At 35.9% G+C, this 16585-nt stretch overlaps 1 protein-coding gene across 1 annotated transcript in view; it reads left to right on the forward strand.

Moving 5' to 3' along the window:
* The window catches only part of LRFN5 (leucine rich repeat and fibronectin type III domain containing 5), a 187625-nt gene that overhangs the window by 158127 nt on the left and 12913 nt on the right, over positions 1-16585 (forward strand). Inside the window, exons 3-4 of the mRNA XM_058666377.1 lie at positions 9746-11149; positions 13734-14446. Of these exons, the coding sequence (XP_058522360.1) occupies positions 9765-11149; positions 13734-14446 (2098 nt within the window). The 5' untranslated portion in view covers positions 9746-9764. The remainder of the gene's footprint in view (positions 1-9745; positions 11150-13733; positions 14447-16585) is intronic.

Here is a 16585-nt window from a genome sequence, read left to right on the forward strand (position 1 = left end):
GTCAAGTGAAATAAATAAATTAAATTTAAAAAGTCCTATCTAGTAAGAAAAACACAGTGTATCAAATTTACAACCGAAGAATTAAAATAATGGAAAAGCATAGGTTTTAAAAATAGATAATGTTTATGTTTCAACTCACTTTGTAATTTCCTTTAATTTTTAACTTGTTTATAAGACCTTGTAGGGATTAGTTAATATTTCTTAAATTCAATTTCATTCTATTGGAATGTGAATAAAAGTAGATTTCTTATATGTAATTGTTCGAGTTGATTAAACAGAAAATCATATGGTAAGTATATAATATAATGGACAAACTTTTGTTTTCTAGTGTAAATTAATAAATTAAATTCAAAAGGTTTTTAAAGACATGAAGTGTCTGTTAGCTTTCAGTTGAAGTTAGAGAAGCAGAGAATTGCTGAAATATTTACTTGACTACAAGTTACAGAGGTCATACAACACAGGATATTTTACTCACTAAATTAATGTGAAGTTTCAGTGTTTCTCATTTATAAAATAAAATAAAAAGACCATTATTTCTTTTATGTTTATTTATATTCAGTGAATGATGACTGCCATTATTTGTTGCTATTGATATTTGTTGTCACATACCTGTAGAACATTATAAATATTATGTCTTAATATATGCAAAAGTCATGTCAAAATATATCCATGTGCATAAATTTGCTGCAAACAAATATCTCAGGATGTCACCTAAGAACTAACAAGCCCCTTTGAATTGTGTATATTTAACTATTAAAAGTCATACTAATTCAAGCATTTTATACTTTGACATTTATATTAATTTTGTGTACTTGTCCTGTAAAGAATCAAACCTTCCAAATTTAGATGATTCCAGCAAAATATCTTGAATATGATATTCATGTGAAATCCTTGCCTTGGATCTGCCAGGGTCCCTTATGGCCACTGGTTCCTGCCCCAGCTGCTCCACTTCCCATCAAGCTTGCAGTTTATAGCCTGGGAAAGTAGGAGAGGACAGTTTAAGACCTTGGGACCCAGCGCCTAAGTGGCAGAACAAGAAGATGCTCCTGGATCTTGGCTTCTGATTGGCGTGTCTCTGGCCACTGAGGCCAACAGGGGATTGATTCCATGGATACAAGGTCTTTCTCTGTCTCTCCTTCTTTCTGTATGCTTGCCTTTCCAATAAAAACAAATCAGTCTTAAGAAAAATAATGATTTATTATGTTAACTGTACTAAGGAAGAAAAACATAATGGTCAATGTTTACACATTGCTAAATCATTTGCATATCTACACATTAGAAGGATGATACAACATTACAAGTTCTCCACTCAGTAAATTAATGTAAATTTTGTTTTACAAATCACTTCCTTGGGCCTGGCAGCGTGGCCTAGGGGCTAAAGTCTTTGCCTTGAATGCACCGGGATCCCATATGGGCACCAGTTCTAATCCTGGCAGCTCCTCCACTTCCCATCCAGCTCCCTGCTTGTGGCCTGGGAAAGCAGTCGAGGACGGCCCAAAGCCTTGGGACCCTGCACCACATGGGAGACCAGGAAGAGGCTCCGGACTCCTGCCTTTGGACTGGCACAGCTCCAGCCGTTGCAGACACTTGGGGAGTGAACCATCGGGCGGAAGATCTTCCTCTCTGTCTCTCCTCCTCTCTGTGAATCTTTGTAATAAAAATAAATAAATCTTTAATAAAAAAACCCAAATCACTTCTTCACCTATAAAATAATCAAAAATATATTTCTTTTTGTTTATCAGATTATTAGGCATGGATTCAGTCATTTCAATTGCAATAACCTCACTATATTTATATGAAGAATGCCGTTTAAGTGTTAGTATTCACAATTCTACCACAAGAGGGTAATGTCACAACCAACAACATTCATAAGTATCAAATGTCCTTAACTACATTATATTAAAATATTATATCAATACTGTAACTATTTCAGTATCCTAAAATAACTTGTCTATACTGAAGGATTAATCTGGGCCCTGTAAAGGAGTACTAATTTACCCGATTGAGTCCTGAGTTATGACTAGGCAGTTCCAGTGGAATTCACCAGTTTTAACTCCGTGTGTAAGTTTCTACCATATTGGTTTCTGAAGGCAATAAGCTTATCCGTCCAGTTACTTGTAAAATCTAAAGGCGCTTTTATATCCCCTTCCAATAAATACTGATTCTCTTGAGCATACATTATAAATACCATGAAGTGAAAGCTGGGTGTGTGATAGATTCTTCTTTATTTATCAAAGGACCACATTGTATCTGGAAAGAATTTGCTTCAAGGAACACACCATATACAATAGAGATGGGTAAATATTTTTCAAAATTTTCAACTGTTAATATTTACTCTTACAGTAGACTCAAAGATTTAATTAAAATACGTGTGTTTTTGCATTTAATTCTTTTTGCAATAGCGATTTTGTTTGAAATACTTTTATTTAACTAGATAAAAGAATTTTATGTTGCATTTGATGATATGGATGAAAGTTTTGCAAAGAGAAAAGGTGGATGTTCCTTTAAAAGCTTACAAGATGGCTTTCGCCCATAAGATGCTTTTAGCAAGATGAAAGTGCAGTCCCACCCTCGTAGGTTTATCAGTGGAATAGAAAGAACTTTTCAGTCACACCATTCTGATGGCTTTTTTGTTTTCTCATGAGCAAGCTACACAGAATTGCAATTCGGGCCTTCTCACATTGCTAAATAAAAAAGTTGTTAATTATAAAAAAGCATGAAAGTACTCTGCTCTAACTCATATGCATTATTTCAAGCGCTCATGTATTAATAAATATGTCACGAATTGATTTTTTATCTCCTAGAATTTGAAAACTACCTCTTTAGCTAATCCTTGACATTTTTTCATTTTCAGTTTTTGAAATCTCAGCCTAGTTCTAATAAATTGGGAAAACTCATTGATCACAACTCACATTATTTTCTTAATTATTGGGATGTCTCAAATAGAAAGTATAGTTAGATTTAAGAGGGTGGCCAAAGTTTATTCTGATTTACTTTCATTTTGTCAATCACCATGTCTGCCTTGAAATATATATAGCAATTTTTTAGTAAATTTGCCAAATAATGTAAATTGTTGCATTCACTGGCATGATGCTATTCATAAAAATCTTTCACTGGTCTTTTAATGCTCTTGGGATCTGTACTGATGACTGTTTTTTATTCTTATTGTTTGGTTTTGCTTTTATTTATTCTTTCTCTTCTTAATTCATATAATGAGAATAGATTTTATGTGTTACAAAGGTACAATTCCAAGAAAACAATTCCATTTCCTGGGCCTTGAGTGCACCAGGATCCCGTAAGGGTGCTGGTTCTAATCCCGGCAGCTCCTCTTCCTATTCAGTTTCCTGCTTGTGGCCTGGGAAAGCAGTCAAGGACAGCCCAAAGCCTTGGGACTCTGCACCTGTGTGGGAGACCTGGAAGAAGTTCCTGGCTCCTGGCTTCGGATCGGTACAGCACCAGCCATTGTACTCACTTGGGGAGTGAATCATCGGACCGAAGATCTTCCTTTCTGTATATCTGACTTTCCAATAAAAAGAAAATAAACCCTTAAAAAATATTCCATTTCCCTTGCTGTCATGTTCACTTCACCAACATCCATGCCTCTTGCTCTACCATCACAGGCTCAATTTGTTACTAATCATAACGTTCAAGTAATACTGTATGAAAAGGCCACAAGACCACATTTCGAGTGGATTGCAAACATGAACAAAAATGACAATCATTTTTCTCTTTTCTTAGTCTTAAATATATATAGATAATTTTACTAATATTTCTAAATCATAACTTTCTAATATGACGTGTGTTTTCTTTATCTTGTATCTTATTTCCATTTTATTAATTTATGCTTTTTATTCAATCATTCCCTTTTCATTTGTTAGTTAATTTTAGGTTTCAAACATATATTATTTATTTTAAACAACTGTTAACAAATGCAGCCTCTCTCTGATAATTTAATGCACTACTCTTCATGAGTTTTGTTACATTTGTTTTTCACGTTAAGTCAGAATATTTCTCCCATTTAATTTTTTGATCCATGCAATTCTAAATTTTCATTTTTGCATTTCTTAGATGTTTTGTTTTATTAATTTATAAGAAAATGTCAGGTGGTAAGCCTATGTAGCCCATCTGATATACAGTATCTTAGACATTTTGAGAAGTACGGTCAATTTTAAGGACAGTCTTTGTCAAACTTCTTAAGTAAATATATATGTTGAAATTGTGTCTCCAAATCCTAAATTATGTTGGGTTTCTTGATACAGGTATTTGATTACTCAAATCTTCTGAACCACTGCTCAATTTCTGACGGCTTACTTTGTTTGTTACAGTGAATTTGCATCTCAAATTGTAAATGGATTTTAAAACACTCCTCTATTTTTTCCTGTATTAATATTACTTTATAGCGCAGAGTTGTTCTAACATTTATGTCCATTCAGTATTTTCATGGTTTCATGAAAACTTGATTCCTTTACACTATCAAATGCTCTTGATTATATAGCTATTACTATCTATTTCTCTGTATGTATATATACATACATACATACATATATACATATGTATATATACATATATATACACACATGTATACATACATACACACAGTTCCTTCCCCACTTTCTCCTTTATGTATGACTATGAGATTACAATCTTTGCACCGTTTACTTTAGCTATTTTGACCACTAACTTCGTGTTTGCCTAAGAACGTCCATGTACATATAACCAAGCTATTATGTTACTTAGTTGTGCCCTCACAGACATTTGAAAAGGAACCAAATGTTTACTTCTCAGACAATTCATCAACTTTTTCCACTAGGTATATACATACTTCCTACGGTTACTACAGTGTCTAGGTTGTCTTTGTGTCTATTCCATTGAGCATTGCCATTTTTGAATGTTGATCACATTTTCATGCTTCTTTCATATTTTTACGCAAACTTTTTGTGCAGCATGCACATTTTTTTGAAAGGATGTTGTCTGCTTTCTTTCAGTCTTTGTTAATGAAGACCCAGTCTATATGTTCTGCAATTAACATTTGTAAAGTGTTAACAATGCCGTTATTGTTCAGTTGTCCATATTTTCAAATGTTTTGGGGATGGGGTTAGGAATTTTCTATTGAGTAGGATCTGGGATCTGACTGTCCAGTAATTTTGTAAATCTGCTCTAGAGCTGCATCCTCTGATTTCATAAATCTCACCCTGTACTAAAACCATAAGGCTTTATTGGCTTTATTGGTAACTGAACAGGTGTGATTGATCCTAAATCACAACCTTGACTTTCTTTGCTTTTTTTTTCCTTTTGGCTGCATTTTCCTTACACTCTATGATGGTGGAGATTCCCAAGGGTTTCCTAGCTGCCCAGTGCCACCGCAGGCATTCTCTTGTTGAAATTCAACTTTCTGAACACAGCACAGTTGCCTAGCGGCTAAAGTCCTTGCCTTGCATGTACAGGGATCCCATACGAGTGCTGGTTCTAATCCCGGCACCTCTGCTTCCCATCCAGCTCCCTGCTTGTGGCCCGGGAAAGCAGTCGAGGATGGCCCAAAGCCTCGGGACTCTACACCTGTGTGGGAGACCCAGAAGAAGCTCCTGGCTCCTGACTATGGATTGGCATAGCTCTGGTCATTGCACCCACTTGGGGAGTGAATCAGTGGACGAATTATCTTCCTCTCTATACATCTGACTTTCCAATAAAAATAAATAAACATTAAAAAAAGAAATTTAGCTTTCTTATCATACCCTTAGTCTTTTACAGATGAACTCCTTCAGAATGGCCATTTATCTTAGCTCTTCTGCTTTCTTCCTTTTTCAAGCTGAAGTCATGCAAAGTATTTCTTTCATTTTTCCTTTCCTTCAGCAATTCTATCTTATCTGCAGATAACTAGTATTTGAGAGAAATTCCATTTTTTCCCATCCCTATATTTTCCAGCTGTTATTCCTATCACTCAATGCAGACCACAGAGAATGAAATGAATGTTAGGACTCTCTCCTCTTGCTTTGGGGTCTCTTGTGGCTTATGTTTAATTGCACAGAGGTGGGCAGGTTTCTCCTAGTTCCAGAAAGGCAGATCATTTTTCTTCTCTTAATGAACAGAGGGATGCCTATGTATGTTTTCTTTTGCAGTATCACCTTAGAATTTCGTTCTTCTTTTTGTATTAACATTATGGAGTCATCTTTAGGAATAGCATTTGTAACATGCCCACTTGATTGTAATTATTGCAGTGACAGTGGTAGCTTCCTACACTTTCCATGTCCATACCCGAAGTACTGTTATAAACCTACTAAGCACAATAACAAAAAGTGTCATATTTATCTATAATGTACTAATGTATTGTTTCTGTTGATCTTTCTCCATTTTTCAAGGGACAAGTATTGCCATGTTCTGTAATTTTCCTTCAGCTACAAAATAGTATGCTTTTTCTGTTCATTATACTGCATTTTCTTGTAATCTGTTATTGATGAAACTCTAAAATTCGTCCAAAAATCCTCAGCTGAAAAATACTTCTCTAAATTTTCTTATCTTTATTTATATGATAAAAAATCCCGCAAGGTTGGTGTAATTTTTTTCCTCTTTAAGCACTTCAAAAATAGTTCTGATGATCTCCCATCTTGTTTTATTTACAAAAAAAAAATTCAGTGAGAAATCAGAAGTCACTCTCATTTTGTGCAATTTATTTTAATCTCTTATCCCTTTGCCTGCTTTATGGTTTTGGTTTCTCCCCTGGTCCCCATGGTCTCTACGATTTGATTATGATGTAGCTAGGTACGGTTTCTTTCTGTTAAGCTTACTCTTAAAAGTTAGTATTTTCTCATCACATTTCTTCAACGCCCAGACCAGCAGGCCCCCATGATCACAAGGGAAGCGTTCCTCAGCAAGAAAAACTGGAGCAATCTGGTGGAGCATGCTCTGGTATTGGAAAGCCAGTGCACACTGCTATAGACTAAGAAAAAGAGGAGGCAGAAGGGTGTCTCCCAACAATGCTCCCACCCAACAATGGCACCATGACTGGTTAGTAGGCATCTCTGTCTCTCTGAACCCTCAAAAATATGCTTTTGATCATGTAGATCATGTCTGGCTGGCAGAAAATGTGGGGCTGCCGGCTTTTCAGAGTTGCTTATAAAGAGAGTCCCAACACATCTTGTCCAAGGACAGAGAAGAGAAGCTGGTGCACAGCCCACTGCTCTCACCTGCATGTCCAGTGATCAGATCAGTGTACTAAGACCAATGCCAGGATGCTGCTTCAGGGACATGATGTGCTGTGTCCTTATGACCTTCCACGTGGGCCAAGCAGGCAGAGATTCAGGGGTGATCTCCCTCCCCATATTCTGATATTCCAATTAGAGTATCTTTGACTTTTTAGTAATTGTTCCTTAGGTTGCTGAATTTTGTTCCTTTTCGATCATCTTTTTGTTTCCCCTACGTTTCAAGAGGGTTACCATTCATGACCTGCCCCTGCATGGGTTACTTGGATGCCCTATTACATGTTGTGATGCAGGGGTTCAATTCCTGGCTTTTTTTCTAGACTCCATGCTCTTGCCAGTGCAGACTTTGAAAGGCAGGTGTTGATGGTTCAAGAAATTTGGGTTCCTGTCCTCACTATGGGAAACCTGGAGTGAGGTCCAGTTCCTGGCTCCATCCCAGACCTAACTCTTGCTGCCATCTTTCCGAGGGATGAAGCAACAGATGGAAGGATTCTCTCCATTTCTTCCAACAACAATAATACCAACAATAATGATGTGTTTGGAAGAACTTGTAGTCTTCTGTCCTTTGCTACACTACCTCACAAAATGCAACCACCTGAGACTGTACATGGAAATCCTCTTTCATCAGATTAATAAGACTGTTTGTAGTTTGTCTTTATTTCCCATTTTATGCTGTATAGCGAAAAATGTCTTCAAAAGTCATTACAAAGTTTGTATTTTATTCACCCATATCACGGATCACAGTTCTAAGCTTAATCTTTTCCTACATCTGAAAATTTTTATATGTTTTCACACTTTTTTCTTTGCTACCAGTGGTGGAAGAACTCATTTACTCATTGCTTTTTCAGTCAGTACAAAGAATTTGTAGAGAAAAACTATATTTAATATAATTAATACAAACATATTTAAGATTTAATAAAAAACAAAATAATTTACAATTATCATCTTATAAATATAAAAGTGATTTATAATACTTCTCAATGATTCTGTATTTCATACATAAAATCAGTTAAAAGACTAAATGTTTTCAATAGCTGTTTTCCCTCCTATATTGCAAACTTCATGAAATTAATCACAAATGGATTGGTATTTTTATCTTTGAGAATTAATTTCAATAGAAATATATACTCAAGATAACTGGAAAATGAAATAATCAAAATGTTTATCACTTCTTAAAATCCAATTTGGACAAATATTAAGGCATTATGATTTTTTGAAATATATTAAAGCAGAATATGATATTTTTCAGCTTACTCTTGAGTCCTTTGGGAACTGATTTACACAAATTATCTTCAAAAGCTCACAATATAGTAAATGATACTCTGGTTTTTGTCAATAGGATCCTGAATGATAGAAAGTTATATTATACCAAGATAGACGGTAAAAATGAATAAAACTTAGGCCGGGCATGATAACCTAGTGGCTGAAGTCCTCACCTTGTATTCACTGAGATTCCATATGAGCGCTGGTTCATACACTGGCTGCTTCACTTCTCATCCATTTCCTTGCCTGTGACCTGGGAAAGCAGTTGAGGACAGCTCAAAGACTTACGACCCTGCACCGGCCTGGGGGATCAGGAAGAGATGCATGCCCCCTTGCTCCTGGCTCCTGGCTCCAGACTGGCTCAGTTCTGCAGCTGCAGACACCTGGGGAATGAACCAGTGGACAGATCTTTTTTTCAGTATCTCCTCCTTTCTGTATATCTGCCATCACAATAAAAATAAATATGTTTTAAAACATGACTAAAACTTGGTGGATAATTTATACTATTCAAATATTGTGCTACAGGGCCAGCACCTTAACTTAGTAGGTTAAGCCTCTGCCTACAATTCCATGTGCTTCACGTTCAGTTGTACTTGCTGCTAGTGTGCTTGGGAAACAATAGGAGATGGCACAAGTCCTTGGGGTCCTTCACACATGCAGGGAGACCCAGAAAAATGTTCAGACTCCTGGCTTTGGACTGGACCAACAGTGGTGGCTGCAACTAGAAGTTGGAAGATTTCTCTCCATGTCTGCCCTTTCTTCTATGTAAATCTGTCCTTCCAATAAAAACTAAATCTTCAAAAATTATATCATGCTACAATGTTAATTTAACAACGTTTGGTGTTTTATTTTTATTTCTCTAAAGTAGGCTAGTGATCTGAACTAGCTGTAAATCCTCAGATATTCCTTAACCTATTTCTCTACTTACAAAACATGTTCTTTGGGATTTGGGTGAAGTATCTCTGAAATGCCACTATTTAAGTAAGTCTGGTACTCTCTGTTTTGCATATTTATTATCTTCGACATATTTCTAAAATGTCACTTAAAGTAGAATACTTTAACAATATTTTTATTTCTCTTATCTTATGTGCTATTAAGTTATAAATGATATGTATTCAATTCTCATGTCCAAAGGAAAAAAATCTTCATTACAGAAGGTATTTAATACTTTTTTTGTTAAGTATGACATTCTATATTCTAAATGGCATGAGGATAGGCTCCTAGCAGTAATCTGCACTCATTCAATGACTGGATGCTAACACTCTATTATATGTCTTTTCCTACAGGCTCTTAAACTGATCTACAATGGAAAAATTTCTTTTTTATCTGCTTTTCATTGGCATAGCAGTGAGAGCTCAGATCTGTCCAAAGCGTTGTGTCTGTCAGATTTTGTCTCCTAATCTTGCAACCCTCTGTGCCAAGAAAGGGCTTTTATTTGTTCCACCAAACATTGACAGAAGAACTGTGGAACTGCGGTTGGCAGACAATTTTGTTACAAATATCAAAAGAAAAGATTTTGCCAATATGACCAGCTTGGTGGACCTGACACTATCCAGGAATACAATAAGTTTTATTACTCCTCATGCTTTTGCTGATCTACGAAATTTGAGGGCGTTGCATTTGAATAGCAACAGGTTGACTAAGATTACAAATGACATGTTCAGCGGGCTTTCCAACCTCCACCATTTGATATTGAACAACAACCAGCTGACGTTAATTTCTTCGACTGCATTCGATGACGTGTTTGCCCTGGAGGAGCTGGACCTGTCTTATAATAATCTAGAAACGATTCCTTGGGATGCCGTGGAGAAGATGGTTAGTTTGCACACCCTCAGTCTGGATCACAATATGATCGACAACATTCCTAAGGGGACTTTCTCCCACTTGCACAAGATGACTCGGCTAGATGTGACATCCAATAAACTGCAGAAGCTACCACCTGACCCTCTCTTTCAGCGAGCTCAGGTACTAGCAACCTCAGGAATCATAAGCCCATCTACATTCGCATTAAGTTTTGGTGGAAACCCCTTACATTGCAATTGTGAATTGCTGTGGTTGAGGCGACTGTCCAGAGAAGATGACTTAGAGACGTGTGCTTCTCCTGCACTGCTAACTGGTCGCTATTTCTGGTCAATTCCTGAGGAAGAGTTTTTGTGTGAGCCTCCTCTCATCACTCGTCATACACATGAGATGAGAGTCCTGGAGGGTCAAAGAGCAACATTGAGGTGTAAGGCTAGGGGAGACCCAGAGCCTGCAATTCACTGGATTTCTCCTGAAGGGAAACTTATTTCAAATGCAACACGGTCTCTGGTGTATGATAATGGAACGCTTGATATTCTGATTACGACTATGAAGGATTCAGGTGCTTTTACCTGCATTGCTTCCAATCCTGCTGGGGAAGCAACCCAATCCATGGCTTTACAAATAATTAAACTCCCTCACGTACTAAACAGTACAAACCATATTCATGAGCCTGATCCTGGTTCTTCAGATATTTCAACTTCTACTAAGTCAGGTTCTAACACGAGCAGTAGTAATGGTGATACTAAAATGAGTCAAGATAAAATTGTGGTGGCAGAAGCAACTTCATCAACAGCACTACTAAAATTTAATTTTCAAAGAAATATCCCTGGAATACGTATGTTTCAAATCCAGTACAATGGTACTTATGATGACACCCTTGTTTACAGGTAAGAAGAACTAAGCAGATTTATAGGATTCTGAGCATCTTAGTGTAGGGCCTAGTAATGTAATTACTTTTAATCAGCAGTTCTACTGTGTGTTGTAATCACCACACTTTGTTTTTAAAGTGTATTGTATAAGGTTTTTGAAAAGTGTTGAGAACATGTGGGGAAATGTTTTGAAAGGTATTATTTTTAGAGAATTCAAATTTATATTTAATTTTGTGCTTACTTTTCGCCTCATCTGAGATGTGACTATCAGGGAACAAGATTGATTTATTTTAAAAATTCAAAAACATACCAGAATGTACACATCCACCTGAGTGTTCTTTCCTTCAAGGAAATCACGTTGGGAGGCTATACCATTATCCCAATGATGCTGCCATTGCTCAAAGCACTTTTGGAATTATCTTTAGAACCTTCGTCATACTATTTTGAATATCCTGAGTTGTGGCAAATCTTCGTCCTTTGAGGGTGAATTTGAATTTTGGAAACAAGCAAAAGCCATTTGGAGACAAGTCTTATGAATAAGGTGGGTGATCAAGATGGGTATTTGCCATTTTTGGTCAAAAATAGGATGTAACTATAAAATAATGAGACTGATTTTTCTTTTGAGTGACTGAGTTGCATGTGTGTGTGTGGTCTCATGTGCACTGGTTCTTAAGACAGTTCCAAAAGAGAAATTTTATAAGTATTTTGAGCAGTGAAAGTATCACTGGAGTTAAATATGTATTCTCCAGGTAAGAATCATGATGAAGAATTTGCATTTGCTAAAGAATTTCTGGTATGTTTTTCTGAAGTTCAGCCTCATTGATTTATAGTCACATCTTGTTCAATTTTCAGTGCTAACTACACACTTTAACCCTTTCCTATAATTTAACTCATGATGAACAATTCTTTTCCCTAGGAAATGATGCAAAAAACTGGCTTTGAAATGGTTTTGTGTCTTTAAGCTTTTCAGATATCAGATCAGCTATTTTCTTACATGCTCAGGTGAATTCTTGAAGATCATTTGCTTGTCACTTATGTGTGGAAGTGAAAGTAATTTGAAAAAAAATGTATGGACTAATAGGGGAAAAAATACCAAATTATACTAGGTAGCTTGATGATCAAACCTGGGCAAGGTTCTAGTTGCCTGAGTTTTAACATCTTCATCTTTAAATGGGAAAAACTAGACTAGATGATTTTTAATACTCTTTTCATCATAAAATGTATAGGAAGGTAGAAATAATGCGCATGTATTAGTATAAGGTAGTTTTCTCTTGTCATACTGGGCTCTTGCCCTAGGCTGGGCACTCTTTAGTACGTCCTCAATATCAGGCACTCACCCCAGCACTTCACCTGCCTGTAAGTGCTGAGAATTCTGTACACCACAGACATTACTTCTACCAAATCGGTCAGATGATTTTCTCAACCCGAAGATTTTAATCAAGCAGTGACAAATAATTTTGTGTGACCTTGAGAAAATCCCATGAATTTCCAATCCTAAGGTTTGGCATCTGTGAAACAATGAAAATACCTATCAAATAAAGTGATTCTAACAGATTTAGATGTATATAAAGGGCTTATTGCTGCCTGGTACTTGAAATGGACACTAAAGATGGAGGGTGCTTTAGTCACAAATAGTGGCTCTTGCAGGAAGGCCCCATAGTTCTTTAGAACACATTGTTGTAATGTTAAAAAAAATCACTATTATCAAATTTTGAAATCTCTAAACCTCATTCTCAATGAAAAATATGATTTTGAATTTTTCTCCAAATTAGCAAAAAGATTGTACAATAAGAACACATCAAAAGAGTTTCAAAATATATTTGTTTCATATAGTTTAGAGTGTCTAGAACTCTTGCCAGATTTTAGAAAATGTTTTCTCATAGAAATTTTCATCGGTGAATAATAGAGCAAGGGACTTCCGCTCTAGTCAACACCTTTGCCTTTTCTGTTTCCAGGATAATTTTATTTGTTTAATTCATACATGATCATCATCTTCATTTATAAATAAAAACATGGCAGGAAACAAGTGCTACAAGGATAAGAAAGGGACGAGGTCTGTAAATAAAATACATGAATCTTAGTTATATTTGTTATTAAAGGTAGATTCACTGGGTACCACTGCACAGCAGTTTACCAGGAATTTTGAAAATAAGGCCTCTGAAATGCGTTTGCATTCTGGTTTCTAATGTGATTGTCAGTGTTTTCCCTTTCTTCAAATTGGCTTTTAGTCACAGAGGTGTTGTAAGTGCTAAATGGATTTGTTTAGTAGTCAGATAATGTCACAGTCACACCTTTCAAAAGCAATTTGTCATAAATGATTTTTTAGCACTGGCTTTTATTAGGAGTTCTGCTTTGCCAAGCAATGTAATTAGTAAGCTTGTCAAGGCAAGGTGCAGGCAACATTAATAGAATGCAGATGCCAACAATGACTTTCAGCCATTTCAACTGAGCAAATACAAGATTAGATCATTTCCCATATTCCATAGCTATTATGAATGTTCTTAATGAGTACTGCAATGGGACAGAACTGAAGTCATAATGACTTTCTGTGTATACGTTTTGTCTTGATTTTAACATTAACACAAATTCCATTGTCCCTCAGAATGATCCCTCCTACGAGCAAGACTTTCCTGGTCAATAATCTGGCCGCTGGAACTGTGTATGACTTATGTGTCTTGGCCATATATGACGATGGCATCACTTCCCTCACTGCCACAAGAGTCGTGGGTTGCATCCAGTTTACTACGGAACAGGATTATGTGCGTTGTCATTTCATGCAGTCCCAGTTTTTGGGAGGCACCATGATTATTATTATTGGTGGAATAATTGTAGCATCTGTGCTGGTTTTCATCATCATTCTAATGATCCGATACAAGGTTTGTAACAATAATGGGCAACATAAAGTCACCAAGGTTAGCAATGTTTATTCTCAAACAAATGGGGCTCAAACCCAAGGCTGCAGTGTCACGCTGCCCCAGTCCATGTCCAAGCAAGCTGTGGTACATGAAGACAATACCCAGTGTTGTAAAGTTGCCAATGACAATGTGATCCAATCTTCAGAAACTTGTTCAAGTCAGGACTCCTCTACCACTACCTCTGCTTTGCCTCCTACCTGGACTTCAAGCACATCTGTGTCCCAAAAGCAGAAAAGAAAGACTGGCACAAAGCCGAGTACCGAATCACAGAGTGAAGCTGTCACAAATGTTGAGTCCCAAAACACTAACAGGAACAATTCAACTGCATTGCAGTTAGCTAGCCGACCTCCGGATTCTGCCACAGAGGGGCCCACGGCTAAAAGAGCACACACACAGCCAAGTAAGTTTCTCACTTTGCCTACCACAAGATCCAGAGCAAGGCAAAGGTACTCTCTGGATGGAGAATTAAAAGAATACTATTGTTATATTAACTCACCGAACACATGTGGACTGTTTTCTCAAAGAAGCATGTCTATGAATGGGATGTGAATTCAGTCTGGAGGTTCCGATGGTCCTAGTGAAAATGTAACTTTCTCAAATTCTGAGTGGATATTAGAAAGCTCGGTGTAATTGATGATTTCCTTTTAAAGAAAATTTATTTTATGAATTCACATAAGAAATTGCAGTTTGGGATTCCAGTCTTGTTTCTCTGATGCATGGCTCCTAGTATGGAGGTTGTATGTACACATTCTTGGGTATACTTCATTTAAATGTATGAAATAAAGGTAACATACATGAATGATTAGGGAAAAAACACATGACACAGGAGGAGTGCCTTCCTTCTTCTAAGACCTGCCTGTAGGTCCTGCAACAGCAAATCACAAAATCAAAATTGTCATGGAGAGAAAAATCTCGCCTAAAAAAAATCTACATTTTCTCAAATTTTACAAAAGGCCATGCATGAATGGTTGGTAATTCTCAATTAGCAGACTATATACTTTCATTTCATCACAATGATGCTGCCTTTGTCTTTAAGAAAATGTTGTGAAGATCAATTATATTATTATTTATTTTAAATAAAATGTTCAGCTAGTATACCCAACAATTATCAAATGCCTATCATCCTAATAGCATTTTTTGTTTAGGTGCCTTAATGGTTCTGACACATTTGTCTTCCATGACATAACTTTTGTGAAGTAGAAAAAAAGGGAAAATATTGCTTATTTTTGCTTTCATCAATTGATCCTACCAGTTTAAATCACGTGTCTTGATCTCATGTGTATCTACATGAAGATGATTTCATTCGTTCAGTGTACATTTGTTGAGTGAATGGTACTTACTTTGCTCTTAATTCGAGAGAAACAAAAGACTATCTTTATCAAAGGAATTTTCATTTTTATAGCCAAATGAAATAAAAAGCTTCTAACAAAAATCTCATTTCATTTATAAGCAATATGAAGTCGTTGCTTGTTAATCAAACAGTGGATTCCCCCCTTTGCTGTAAGTTTGATTCTTCTTTCCTAAAGTATATTTCTTTGGTATTTTAACAAAAATCCTTGATAAATCTATTCAGAAACCATGCAGTTTAGTAGGAATACTTCATGGCAAAATTTAAATTAGTAATAACATGTCATTGTTTCTAAATAATATGTGTGAATATTCCCTTAATTTAAGATTTATAACTAAGTAGTCTATCTACTTATTAAAATCAAATGTTCCTTTTGATGGTGTTTCAGTAAAGTTACATAAATGTTATTAATGCGTCTTTTTAGAAGAAAGCTCATGTAAGGATTTAGGCCTATTTCTTTATATGAAAAATCATGGTATGCTATCCATAGCATTATCATAGATATTTACCTTCTTAAAATGCTTGCTCAGAGTCAGATAAACACACATTAAAATTATTATGAACTGTTTAAGATCACCTGAACTGCTAGACATAGGTGAGGAATATTGAATCAAGGGTTTAAACTCATTCTGCTAGAAGCATATACAAACACTGTAGTTTATTTTAAACTTGTGAGAGGTGTATCTTACCATGAGTATATCATGGTTTCTTCATTAGATGGGAAATCAAAGTAGAGCACAGGCTCTTTATTAAAAAAATGTTTTTCCCAATGAATTTTATTGATCTTAGGCACTTTCTAAACAGCATCTCTTCTCTGTTTCCCCTTAATTTTTGAAAAGTGTATTCTCTTCCATTGCTCAGGTATACAGTGTTTGGGAGAAATAAATGAGCTCATATGGATGGAAGTTAATTTATGAAATCAAAAGCACTATTCAAGCATATTTTTAAAATGATTTCTATAGTGGTGTACTAGTCAGAGCTAAATACTTTTAATTAATATTGATTGTGTATTTCCTAAGGAGGTACTGAAAAGCAAGGGGATATTTATGTTTCACATTTTAGATTTATTTGTATATTACTTAAAATACTTGAATATGTTAAAGACTTAATGGTTTGCAAAAATGAGTTTAAACAGAAAGAATTTTGGCATTATGAAAGCTGTCTTTAATGATGGAGGCCCTGAAAATTTGT

This window comes from Ochotona princeps, chromosome 6 (genome assembly GCF_030435755.1).
Source record: "Ochotona princeps isolate mOchPri1 chromosome 6, mOchPri1.hap1, whole genome shotgun sequence".
Classification (NCBI taxonomy): domain Eukaryota; kingdom Metazoa; phylum Chordata; class Mammalia; order Lagomorpha; family Ochotonidae; genus Ochotona; species Ochotona princeps.